General features: G+C 39.8%; 1 protein-coding gene across 2 annotated transcripts in view; it reads right to left on the bottom strand.

Annotated features, from left to right (window-relative positions):
- NUP205 (nucleoporin 205) overlaps positions 1-12,670 on the bottom strand; it is an 86,491-nt gene that overhangs the window by 33,929 nt on the left and 39,892 nt on the right. For both annotated transcript variants that reach the window (XM_003983084.6, XR_002153964.3), the window contains exons 20-27: positions 10,776-10,857; positions 10,067-10,231; positions 9,632-9,756; positions 4,306-4,420; positions 2,236-2,385; positions 1,598-1,669; positions 848-1,005; positions 264-344 (exon numbers count right to left, since the gene is read on the bottom strand). In XM_003983084.6, coding sequence (XP_003983133.2) covers positions 264-344; positions 848-1,005; positions 1,598-1,669; positions 2,236-2,385; positions 4,306-4,420; positions 9,632-9,756; positions 10,067-10,231; positions 10,776-10,857 — 948 coding nt within the window. The remainder of the gene's footprint in view (positions 1-263; positions 345-847; positions 1,006-1,597; positions 1,670-2,235; positions 2,386-4,305; positions 4,421-9,631; positions 9,757-10,066; positions 10,232-10,775; positions 10,858-12,670) is intronic.

The raw sequence follows: 12,670 nt of genomic DNA, 5'->3' as shown, positions 1-12,670 counted from the left end.
AGGGAAGTCTAATACACAATATGGACAGGTTGCAAATCCTAAACTAGCCTAGCAGAAAAAAAAAAACGTTACTTAATCTGGCATCCAGATATTAACTTCAGTTTAGTTTACAAATTTTAAAGTCAAAAATGGAAGATTCCATTAAGGTTTAATTTCAAGTAGTTTACTAACTGATGAACTACAAGTCAATTTACAGTTTTGTCTTCTAACTGGCAGTTAAATAGGTAGAAGATTCAAACTAACAAGTTCTCAATAGGGCTTACCTCCATCAGGAGAGGTCTCTGTCCTATGGCTGCCATACCCTGGAGGGCATTTACTTCAGCTACAAGGACTCTATGAAGAAGCTACAGAATTGAGAAAAGAGTGAAAAATCAGACCATTTCAGAATAATAACCTCTAGCAATTACTATAAACTGCCTTAGTGGAAACAGTTTTGGATACCTCTATATATAATCTATAAGTGACTCTGTTCGGTCTCCAGTCAAAAACATTAGGTGTCCCTCACATTACTGAGTGGGACCAAGGAGCCTCTGTGGCAGGGAAGTTGGCGCAAATGCCCTTGGATATCTTCTTCCTATTAGTGAGACCATTACCAGTTACCTGGTAGAGAGTAAAACCATTCCATAGCTAGGTGGCATGACTACTATCAGGAAGGTGATGGGGAACCTTTTAAAGAGGTAAAGCTAGTGTCGCCTATTCTGTTTCATTTCCCTGCTGTTAGAAAAGTGAAAACCACAGTCTAATAAACCAATAGCCTTATCAGAAAACAACTGCATGGTTCTCTTTTTGTCTGAGGACTCAAAGTCTAAACCACTTGATACTGCACACACTTTAAAACAATCCTTACCTTGACGTTGCAGACTGTCTGTCCCCGTAAATTCTTGTGTTCACAGTTAGCAATAACTTGCTCGATCTGAGCCCGATCAAAGAAATCCAACTGCAAAGGCTCAGGGATCTCCTGACTGAAGTCAATCGAGTCAAGAATGCTTAGAATCTTTCGACGTACTAGAAAAAATAGAAAGTGGTTCGATTTTATTTGGGACGGTGAGGAGAAGAGCAAACCGTTGTACTCAGCTCACTCTCAAAGATAGTGCTAGGTTCAATAGAGGGAGTTGAGGGGGTACCTGGGGGGCTCAGTCGGTTAAGCGTCCAACTCTTCATTTTGGCTCAGGTCATGATCTCACGGTAGTGAGATCGAGCCCCGAGTCAGGCTCTGTGCTGAGCATGGAGCCTGCTTGGGATTCGCTCTCTCTCCCTCTCTATCTGTCCTCCCAGCTTATGCTTGCACTTTCTCTCTCAAAACAAATAAATCAACGTTGGGGGGGAAAAAAAAGAAAGAAAGGATGTTAAGCCCAGAAATGGAAAACTGTGTTGAAATCTAATGTGATTTTATTTCTAATACATCCATTTGCAAAAACATTCTTTCCCATTCATTCATCCTAGTTATAAAAAAGTTATTTTTGAATGACAACTAATCCTTTCTATAGCTCTTCTATGCCAGTTCAGAATTTGCAGATACAGGTGTCATAATTATCTCTTCAAATTTAAGCAATTTAATATATACCTATAAATTTATTATAGATTCAAAGGGTTTTACCTTTTGTAGCAGTGTCAAAGTGAAGGAACCCAGAGACAGACCTATTTTCATCTTCTATTCCTCCTTCACCATCTGTTAGAGCATCAATAATAACAGATCAGGAAAAACAACAACATACTCATAAAATTTATTTGGAAATAACAAGGTATTTTTTTTTCTAGATCACTGTTGCTAGGTCAGAGAGCCCTCTGCAAATGGATAATTGAAATGCAAAGATGATGAGAACTTACCAACATTCATCTAATTCTTTCTGTCCCCAGGAGATCCACTTCACAATTGCAAAGAGGATAATCAGAACTCCCAAAGAGGCAAGACCCATTCCCACCAATGCGATGATTAGAAAAGCTTATGTTTAATTTGCATGTATAACACACATTAAAATACCTTGGGTCATCCTGGCTCAGTGTGGCAAACTCCACTGAATATTTGAATATAGCAGAACGCGGATGCTTCAAACAATAATCAAATAGCAATTATGGGATGAATTTAAAAATTTTGCGTTTTAAGGAAAAAAATTCTAAAGACAGAAAGAACTTGTTTAGCCTACAATCACACGCTAAGCGCAAGACTGCAGCGCATGCCTTCACACGGACCGGTCAGCAGCACAAGAGAACAAATGGCAACATGTACACACTCACCTGAGTACGGTCTCACAGGCATGTCGTCCAGTAAGAGATGTAGGAGCCTCTGGGTATGTGACCGCTGACGATTCAGAGAAGTTACCCGTAGTTCTATTGAGGCAGTCTTCATTAGCCATGACATCTGGTTCAGCATAGACATTTCATACTCTGCAAGTTAAATACATGAGTTTAGTTTCCTAGAGTACAGTAACAGGATCGTAACAGATCTAAATTTCTTAACTCGTCAGGTATTTGCTCACGTAACAGACTCCATAATTTATGAAACTTGGCATCATAATAATTTATCACCCTGGAAGAAAATTAAAAAAGCAAAAACAGATGCTAAGAGAAAAAAAATAAGCACGTCAATGTCTATAAAGATGAGCCAAAGCAAATGAAGAACAAAAGAGAATCAATTTTCCATTACCAGGATAATTTCACACTTATCTATAAAATTCTAAGTCTGTCCTACTTTGACATTAACACAGACTTCATACTTAAAAACAAACACTAATTCTCAAATATATAACTTGTAAAAAAAAAAAAAAAAAAAAAAGCCCTAATATGCAGTTTGACATTTATTTCATAAAACAAATACCCAATGCATAATTTTATGATCTCTCTTAAGATAATCCAGGACATGTGATTTCACATATAATTAGGGTTGGTCTTCACAGCATAGCAGCCGCAGCCCTGCACTACCCTACGGCTGTGGGCCTCAGAAAGGGCTACAAGGTGACCAAGAGCATGAGAAAGCTGAGGCACAGCCACCAAGGGCACCTCACCAAGCACTCCAAGCTTACACGGGACATGAACTGAGAGGTGTGTGGCTTCACCCCACAAAAGCAGTGTAGCGTGCGGCTGCTCAAAGTCTCCAAGGGCAGGGGGGCTCTCAAGTTCATCAAGAAAAGGGCAAGGACACGCATAAGCACCAAGAAGAGGAGAAGAACTTAGCACATCCTGGCAGCCGTGAGCGAAGTGGCTGTCGCGAAGGACTGAGGCCCTCCCCACTCCGCGCACACTGAAACGCTTCCAGAAACAAAACCAAAAATGAAACCTGAAATCAGGACTGGGAATCACTTATACAAGTTTCTGACTCCACAATTTTTAATATGCCTGATTTAAAGTCCTAAATTCTAACAGTATAAACATAAAACACACCAAATAGTACTACAACCACCACAACAGGCAAAACTCGTTTTTTTTTTAAACTAGGTTGGTTTTTAAAAGACAGATACAGTAAGAGACAAAGCATTAACTTTTCTTTCTAATTAGGTATAAAGGAGGGTTGCTTAAAAAGCTTATAATATAAACAGATCTTAGAATTAAAAATAAGACATGCTTATTATGAAAATGAAGCGAAAAATGTTTGTCATTAGATAATTCCCAAAGTTCTCTCATTTCATCACTCTAAAACGTGGATTAGAAGCAGATAATTACTAGTAATAAAAATTTATTATGAAATCCGTGAGCTTACACTTCCCAGAACATAAATACAAAAAAAAAAAAACCTTAAAAAAACTCCATGGACTGTAACTGTCTAGATATAAATCGAATTCAGAAAATTGTTACAAATTGATCAGAAAGAAAATTATATAACGTAGAATCCTATAAAAGAGAGGTAGCCTGGGATTGCGTTGGTCAGGTCAATAAACTCAGTTATTTCCACTATACTTAGCTTTCTATTTCTCATTTCAAGATCTCAAGTGGTTTCAATACGTACACAAGAAACAAAAGTAAAACAAGACATTTTAATTAAACACCGTCACTCAAAAAATCTAAATTTCCAGAATCTTCTCAGATAAATATTTTCTTATCTCTTCAACACAACTTAAAAATTTTATTTGGTAGTATAAGGATCAAATTCCATCCCTGACAAGCTATTTTTAAATAACTTTATGCCAGCAGCTAGAACATGAGGCTTCTCAGTGACAAATTACAAAAGCAACCCAAAATAACGAAAAAAGCAAAGTAACAAAATGAAACGGAATTCCACAAATACTGTAACTGCTACCCTGAATGTTATATAAATAAAATCACATAGACTTCACAAATTAGTTATAACAATATGGGAAAATAATGTCCTACCTTTGTTAGAAAAAGGTAAATGTTGCAACTGTGAAAATAAGAAATCCTGGCTGGTTCTCAAGTACCTCATAGTAGGACCAGATGTATCAGAGCACGCACACAACTGATATATCACCTAAAGAGTTAAAATGAAGTAAAAAAAATCCACAAATCACTTCTTTTCTGTTATAAATTATAAGTTAAAAGGTGAACTTAGATTTACTAATCAGAAGCTAAGACCCATCAATAACTTAAGAAAAATGGATAAACACAGATGCTCAGTTATAAGCAATCATTAGCAGCCCAACTCAAGAATACAGATTGGAATAGTGCTGATGACATTATTATACAACTCATGTTTAAGTCAACCTCAGTACGTTTATTAATACATATAGTTAATTAAAAAAGTATAGTAAAATAGTTAAGTATTTTAACTATTACTAATAACAAATCACTTGGAAGTAACTTCTAAAAAATTTTTTTAGCGTTTTAATTCACTTTTTGAGAGGCAGAGAGAGACAGAGCACGAGCAGAGGGGCAGAGAGAGAGGAAGGCACAGAATCTGAAGCAGGCTCCAGGCTCCATTCTTTTTGATCCGATGCGTAGCACAGAGCCCAAAGCAGGGCTCGAACCACGAGCCGTGAGATAATGACATGAGCCAACATCGGCCACTTAACTGACTGAGCCAACCAGGCACCCAGGAAATAACTTCTAAAAACCATACTTAATTTAGTTGAACCTTAGGAAGGTAATAAATTTACCAGGATTGAAGTAATCAAAAAAATTACAAAGAAACCCAGATTCAACTAAATAACAAATATAAACTCTAAATTAAATAAAAATTTAACAGAAAATAATAGAATTGGGGATAAAGGCTGCTTTTTGTATAAATATAAGAAATACCTATAACATATATAAAACTCTCCATTAGGTATATGAGTATCATATACCTAAATAGATAAAACAGCAAAAAACATTTGAGAGGAAGGAAAAAATATATATAGCCCACCATCAAAAATTGTCCATCCTTTTTAGTGATAAAAAAATTAAGGGGCACCAGCATGGCTCAGTCCATTAAGTGTCTGACTTTGGCTCAGGTGATTATCTCAGTTTATAGGTTCAAGCCCCTTTTCGGGCTCTCTGCTGTCAGCACAGAACCTGCTTTCAATCCTCTGTCCCTCTCTTTCTCTGCCCCTCCCCTGCTTGCACTCCCTCCCTTTCTCTCTCAAAAATAAATAAACATTAAAAATAAAAATTAAGGCCTCACTGGCTCAGTCAGTAGGGACTGCAACTCTTAATTTCGGAGTTACATGAGTTTAAGCCCTACATTGGGTATGGATTGTACTATAAATAAATACATACATACATACATACATACATACATACGTACATACATACATACTCAGTCAATAAGGCAGGCCTCGTAATGTAAACAGCAAAATTTTTAACTATAAAAAGCAAATCCTGGAGTGCCTGGGAGGTTTAGTTGGTTAAGCCTCAGCTCAGGTCACGATCTCACGGTTCATGAGTTCGAGCCCCACATCAGGCTCTCTGCTGTCAGTGAAGAGCCTGCTTCAGATCCTCTGTCCCTACCCCCCTCTTTCTCTGCCCCTCTCCCACTCATGCTCTCTCTCTCAAAAATAAATAAAACATTAAAAAAGCAAATCCTAGGGGCGCCTGGGTGGCGCAGTCGGTTAAGCGTCCAACTTCAGCCAGGTCACAATCTCGCGGTCCGTGAGTTCGAGCCCCGCGTCAGGCTCTGGGCTGATGGCTCAGAGCCTGGAGCCTGTTTCCGATTCTGTGTCTCCCTCTCTCTGTGCCCCTCCCCTGTTCATGCTCTGTCTCTCTCTGTCCCAAAAAAAATAAATAAAAAACGTTGAAAAAAAAAAAAGCAAATCCTAGTATTTGGCAAAGTGGTAGTGAAAACTTTCATTTGTGAAAGATTTATTTTATAAATACTTATTAGATGCTTTCCATGTAAAAGGAATTTTAAATTCATCTGTTATTGGCACTACTTAATGCATACTATAATTGTCAAGATTACTTGCAAATTAAAATCTGAAGTCATGGGGCACCTGGCTATTTAATTATCAGTCGATGAAAACGTCGGGACAGAGGCTTGCAGGGTTCTAACCTACGTTTTCTCTGGGAGCAATGGTTCAATATTCACCAATTCAGTGTTCACTGTCAATTTATAAAACCAGTAATGACAATCAACTGCAAAACCATGTCTGAAATTATATTCTTTTTTTAAATGTTTATTTATGTATTTTGAAAGAAAAAGAGAGAACGAGTGGGAAAGGGGCAGAGAGAGAGCAGGAGAGAGAGAATCCCAAGCAGGCTCTGCACTGTCAGCACATAGCCCGGCATGGGGCTCGAACTCACGAACTGAGATCATGACCTGAGCCAAAACCAAGAGTTCGACACTTAACTGACTGAGCCACCAAGGCACCTCTGGAATTATATTCTTAAAATAAACAAAAAACAACAAAAGTAACTAAAGGTGTTTGTTAGAGCAAAGTAAAAACTTGGATATAATGTACAGAAAGTTCATACAGAGAGGGGGAAAGGACACAAAACTCTCAGCTGAATGTAACTATACAAACAGGTATACACAAGGAAGAAAGATAAGAACACAAAGTAAAAACTTAAATAGTTCTACTGCAGATGCATGTTGTCTTTCAAATAGCTTTGACAGGGGCGCCTGGGTGGCGCAGTCGGTTAAGCGTCCGACTTCAGCCAGGTCACGATCTCGCGGTCCGTGAGTTCGAGCCCCGCGTCGGGCTCTGGGCTGATGGCTCAGAGCCTGGAGCCTGTTTCCGATTCTGTGTCTCCCTCTCTCTCTGCCCCTCCCCCGTTCATGCTCTGTCTCTCTCTGTCCCAAAAATAAATAAACGTTCAAATAGCTTTGACATTATTTTTGATACTCTATTAACAAATAAAAATTTGATAAGCTGATAATGAACGTCTTCAAACAAAACAAAATCAGTCAATCGTATCAGATGATCAGTTAAGAAGACACAAGGATTGAGGCTCAAAGATGTGGGACAAGTAATATATTAGAGGAAGGACACAGAAAAGGAGTTCCCAAAGCACTACTAGCCATTTTACAAGCATGTGCCTAAAAACCTCCCTAGTTCCCAAGACCAGGCAAGAAAAATGTCCATCCTGAGAGGAGAGAGCACAGGTCTAGGCTCAATCTCAACTTCTGCACCCAGAAAGTTGCATACTGCCGGGAGAGGAAGGTATCAGTAAGGTCCAAACTAGTTCCCTTTGCTACAATCAGAGTTATCTAAACTCACAAGCTCTTCAAAGTTTGAATTTTTTTTCTGAAGCAGAGTGAAGTATAAACCTATAGGTGAAGGAAGCATCTTTCATGAAAAATGGAGCAGTGCCTCATTAAAATGCAGATTCTGACTCAGCGGTCTGGAGTGGGGCCTGAGATTCTGCTCTAACAAGCTCCCAGGAGTGCTGCTGCTGAGGCTGGACCACGCTTGGAGTAGCAAAGTCACAGAGCATATGTAATAAGCTGGCAGACTGCTGGTACAGACATGCTTCCTTTGGCCAGTACAGTGTATTAAAAACCAGAGAATCTGGCAAACCGGGACCCACATGCTGACATGGCGAAAACTAGCAGTGCATGTGCTTCCCGGTCTGCCAGGTCCTCCTCCTCCTCCTCCCTCTCCCAACCTTTTTGTCTTACATCTGGCTTCATTCACTTACTTCACCTGCCTAACTCCTTTAGCCTAGATGATTAAGCTTATCGACTACTTCTATCTAAATATGTCGAATTCTGTAATGCTGTTAAAATGTACATCAAGTTGATTCCCCCATTAAGGAAGAATTCATTTTGATTCTAGTACTTACAGTGAAGGGCTGTCTTGACAGCCAGAAGATAGAAGAAACTAGAAGGGAATTACAAAAAGAGAAACAGGAGAATAAAGAAAAACGTCCAGCTCGCTATAGGTCAACGATGCCTTTCTTACGGCAATGTAAACCAAGGCGCTACTGAAATTGAGAAATTAGTCGCATCCTATAAAGCCTAGTTCTTAAAACACCAAATGAATGAAACAAGAAATAATCATAAGTGAACACAAGCAAAGCAGAGGTTCTCATCCTAGTTTAAACAACTGGACTTTCTACCACCCTACATCTAGCTCCAGAGCTGCAGGATTCACATGGTTCTTAAAAAGCTCTTTCGGGGGTGCCTGGGTGGCAGTTAATAGTCAGTTAAGCTAACAGGTAATAGTTAAGTGTCTAACTCTTGGTTTCGGCTCAGGTCATGATCTCACGGTTCGTAAGTTTGCGCCCCATTTTGGGCTCTGTGCTGGTAGTGAGGAGTGTGCTTGGGATTTTCTCTCTCTCTCTAGGTCTCTGCCCCTCCCACTCTCTCTCTCTCTCTCAAAATAAACTTAAAAAAAAAAAAAAAAGGTACTTTCACCCACATCTTACATTCTCAGTTAAGCCTCATAACAACCCACTGCACAAACTAAAAAACTCAACAGAAGTTTTGTGACTAGCTAACTCTAGTTAGCTAAATCACAGAGATGAGAATCAGAGGTCTTCTGACCCAAATCCACTGCTGTCTTCACCAAAAAGAAACAACATGCAATAGAACCACTGGAAACTTTCTACACTAGCAGGTCAAAATCCACCTCGAATTTCCTCTCATTTTTCTTTTCTTTTTTTTTTTTTTAAGTGTTTTATTTATTTATTTTTTTTTAATTTTTTTTCAACGTTTTTTATTTATTTTTGGGACAGAGAGAGACAGAGCATGAACGGGGGAGGGGCAGAGAGAGAGGGAGACACAGAATCGGAAACAGGCTCCAGGCTCCGAGCCATCAGCCCAGAGCCTGACGCGGGGCTCGAACTCACAAACCGCGAGATCGTGACCTGGCTGAAGTCGGACGCTTAACTGACTGCGCCACCCAGGCGCCCCTGTTTTATTTATTTTTGACAGAGAGAGAGAGAGACAGAGCATGAGCGGGGGAGGGTCAGAGAGAGAGGGAGACACAGAATCCGAAGCAGGCTCCAGGCTCTGAGCCATCAGCACAGAGCCCGATGCAGGGCTCAAACTCACAGACCGCGAAATCATGACCTGAGCCGAAGTCGGACACTTAACCGACTGAGCCACCTAGGCGCCCCTTTCTCTCATTTTTCAAGTGAGCAACACATAGGATCTGGGGGTCTCTGCTTTATGGATTTAATCTATATATGAAAGACAAGGCAAACTACCAGATAAACTCAATTCAACTCAAGTCTTATTGTTATACTTCTGCATCTGTGATATATTCAAGCATCTAGTTAAATTTCTTCTAACTGCTATGAAGTGCAGCCTTCTGTATACCTGGTAACATAGCTCAGCAAGTTGAGGAGATTCTCTCACTGCCACTGGACCTGTTCTCCCTTCAGTTCCTTTCTCCAAGATGTTTAAAATGGCATGAAGGCATGTTCGAGGGCAACCTAAGACTCCTACGTGAAACCAAAAAGAAATTCAACTTTTAAATTTCTGCATTAAGACATTAAAATACCTTTAGAAAAGTTAAATTCCATAAACATATGTTCCACTGTAAACACCCTTTCAAATACTGACACCGAAAATTAATAAATGCTAATTTTCCAAGGCTTAATTTGTCCAGACTTGGTCTAAGTCCTAAAGATTGACCTACCACATGACCTCTCACTTTCAGTGAATTATCCCATGAGTCCAGAACTCAATGAATGATCACTTAGCTAAACAAATACGACAAGAAAGAAATGTCTGTGTGTCTTATGGCTGTACCTGGGTCCTGTAGGTTTGTGGTACTGACAGGCTTCTTCAATTCAAAGCCCAATAGGTAGAGAGCAAGATTGGGTGGATTGCGCTCCAGAGAGGTTATGAGAAGATTCAAGATGTGGATTCTTGTTTCCTGACGGATTCCAGCTAGTTTCTTCTCAAGTTCTGATCCTTCATGTGGAAACCCACAAAACAAAATTACAAAACAAAACAAAAATCAACATAAGCCACATTTAAATATATATAGGTTGCATTCCAAACCTCCATGTTTTTCTTCAAGTTTACCTCATTAGCCATCACAGTGAGTTCACATTTGTTGAAGAGGTTTCCACAAAACCTTACAGGTTTATACCAGCAGAATTCCAAACTTCTCTATCATCACCAATAGACAGTTAACAGTTTTCTTTATATTAAGTATTTATATAAAGTAAAAAATGAATACATTAATATAAGACATACCCTCTTCTAGGGGTGCCTGCATGGCTCAGTCGGTTAAGCGTCCGACTTCAGCTCAGGTCATAATCTCACAGTTCGTGAGCCTGAGCCCTGTGTCGGGCTCTGTGCTGACAGCTCAGAGCCTGGAGCCTGCTTTGGATTCTGTTTCTCCCTCTCTCTCTCTGCCCCTCACCCACTCACACTCTGTCTCTGTCTCTCTCTCTCTCAAAAATATACAAACATTTAAAAAATTAAAAGAAAGAAAGAAAGAAAGACATACCCTCTTCTAGACGTACAAATTCTTCTGTGTCTTCACTATCCAAACATTCCACAAATCCAGCCATCAACTTCTGACTTACACTCTGGAGTCATATAAAGATTTGTTAAAAGACAAATTTATAAAGTTCTTTAATAATGTGAGAGAAACTATGATAAATGTGATATACATTCACAAACATTTATCTCTAAAGAAAAAAGGCAAATCTCTAAAGTATTTAGGTTTCAGTTACACTTTTAATAGGAAACTCAGTTCCTGAAATAGTAGTAAGTTAGCTCTCTATAGAAATAATTGAAGAAACAAAATTTTCTTTAAATGTTTATTTATTGTGAGGGAGAGAGAGAGAATGCAAGCAAAAGTGGGGGGGGGGGGGAGAGAGAGAGAGAGAGAGAGAGAGAGAGAGAGAGAATCCCAACACAGGGCTCGATGTCACAGGCGTGAGATCATGACCTGAGCTGAAATCAAGAGTCAGATGCTTAACCAACTGAGTCACTCAGGTGCCCCAAGAAACAAAATTTTTAACACCTTCTCAGTTTCAAAACTTGCTTCCCCAATTTTCTTTCCCAAAGAATCAAATCAGTTTTTAAAAAAAAAATACATTAGGGGCGCCTGGGTGGCGCAGTCGATTAAGCGTCCAACCTCAGCCAGGTCACGATCTCGCGGTCCGTGAGTTCGAGCCCCGTGTCGGGCTCTGGGCTGATGGCTCGGAGCCTGGAGCCTGTTTCCGATTCTGTGTCTCCCTCTCTCTCTGCCCCTCCCCCGTTCATGCTCTGTCTCTCTCTGTCCCAAAAATAAATAAAACGTTGAAAAAAAAAAATACATTAAATTGCCATCTCATGACCTCTTCATTTATATACCCAATGGTATGGGATCTTAACTAAAATAAAATATAAAATTCTCATCTTCTCTCTTTACAAATGTTTTCCCTGTCACCAGTTTTATGTTTCTGGGCTGAGAGATTAGATACTACTTAATCTCCTCGAGGAATATAGCAGGATGTTAAAACTGGTCATAATAATTCATACTCAAATGTATATGAGTGAGGGGCACCTTGGCTGACTCGGTTAAGCATCCGACTTCAGCTCAGGTCATGATCTCACGGTTTGTGAGTTTGAGCCCCACGTCGGGCTCTGTGCTGATAGCTCACAGCCTAGAGCCTGCTTCGGATTCTGTGTCTCCCTCTCTCTCTGCCCCTCCCCTGCTCATGCTCTGTCTCTGTCAAAAATAAATAAACATTAAAAACATTTTTTTAATATGAGTGAGCTGAGAACCTCACCTACTACATCCCCTATCATGTAGTTTTCAAGAACCTCATCCAAAGGCCAGATTAGACATCAATATTTTACTATAAACAGTGGTTCCCAACCTGGGTGGTGCTGACACTCCAGATGGCACTTTGGGAAATATGTGACGCCAGGGGCACCTGGGTAGCTCAGTGGGTTAAGTGCCCAACTCTTGATTTCAGCTCAGGTCACAATCTCATGGTTTGAGTTCAAGCCCCATACTGGGCTCTGTGCTGACAGAGCAGAGCCTGCTTGGGATTCTCTCTCTCTGCCCCTCCCCTGCTCTTTCTCAAAATAAATAAATAAACTCAAAAAAAGACAAAAAGAAATATGTGAGAGCCTTCTGAGTTGTCACAACCAGAGTTTACTACTGACAGTGTTAGGGGACTAGGGATGCTAAGAGTCTTGCAATATGAGCAAGAGTGACACACAAAATGAAGATCTGTCCCATCCAAAATGCCAGAGTAGTCCCTGTTTTAAAACACTGCGAAGGAGGACACAACAAAATATAACTAGCTAAAAGCAGTGGTTTCTAAATGAAGATACAATGGGACAAACGCCTATAAAGAGGGAAAAAAAGCAGCAGATTCCCCAATAGTAGCTATTCAGCGAGCT

This window comes from Felis catus, chromosome A2 (genome assembly GCF_018350175.1).
Source record: "Felis catus isolate Fca126 chromosome A2, F.catus_Fca126_mat1.0, whole genome shotgun sequence".
NCBI lineage: Eukaryota > Metazoa > Chordata > Mammalia > Carnivora > Felidae > Felis > Felis catus.
Note: the sequence above shows the minus strand (reverse complement) of the source record. Positions and strands in the feature narration are given on the sequence as shown.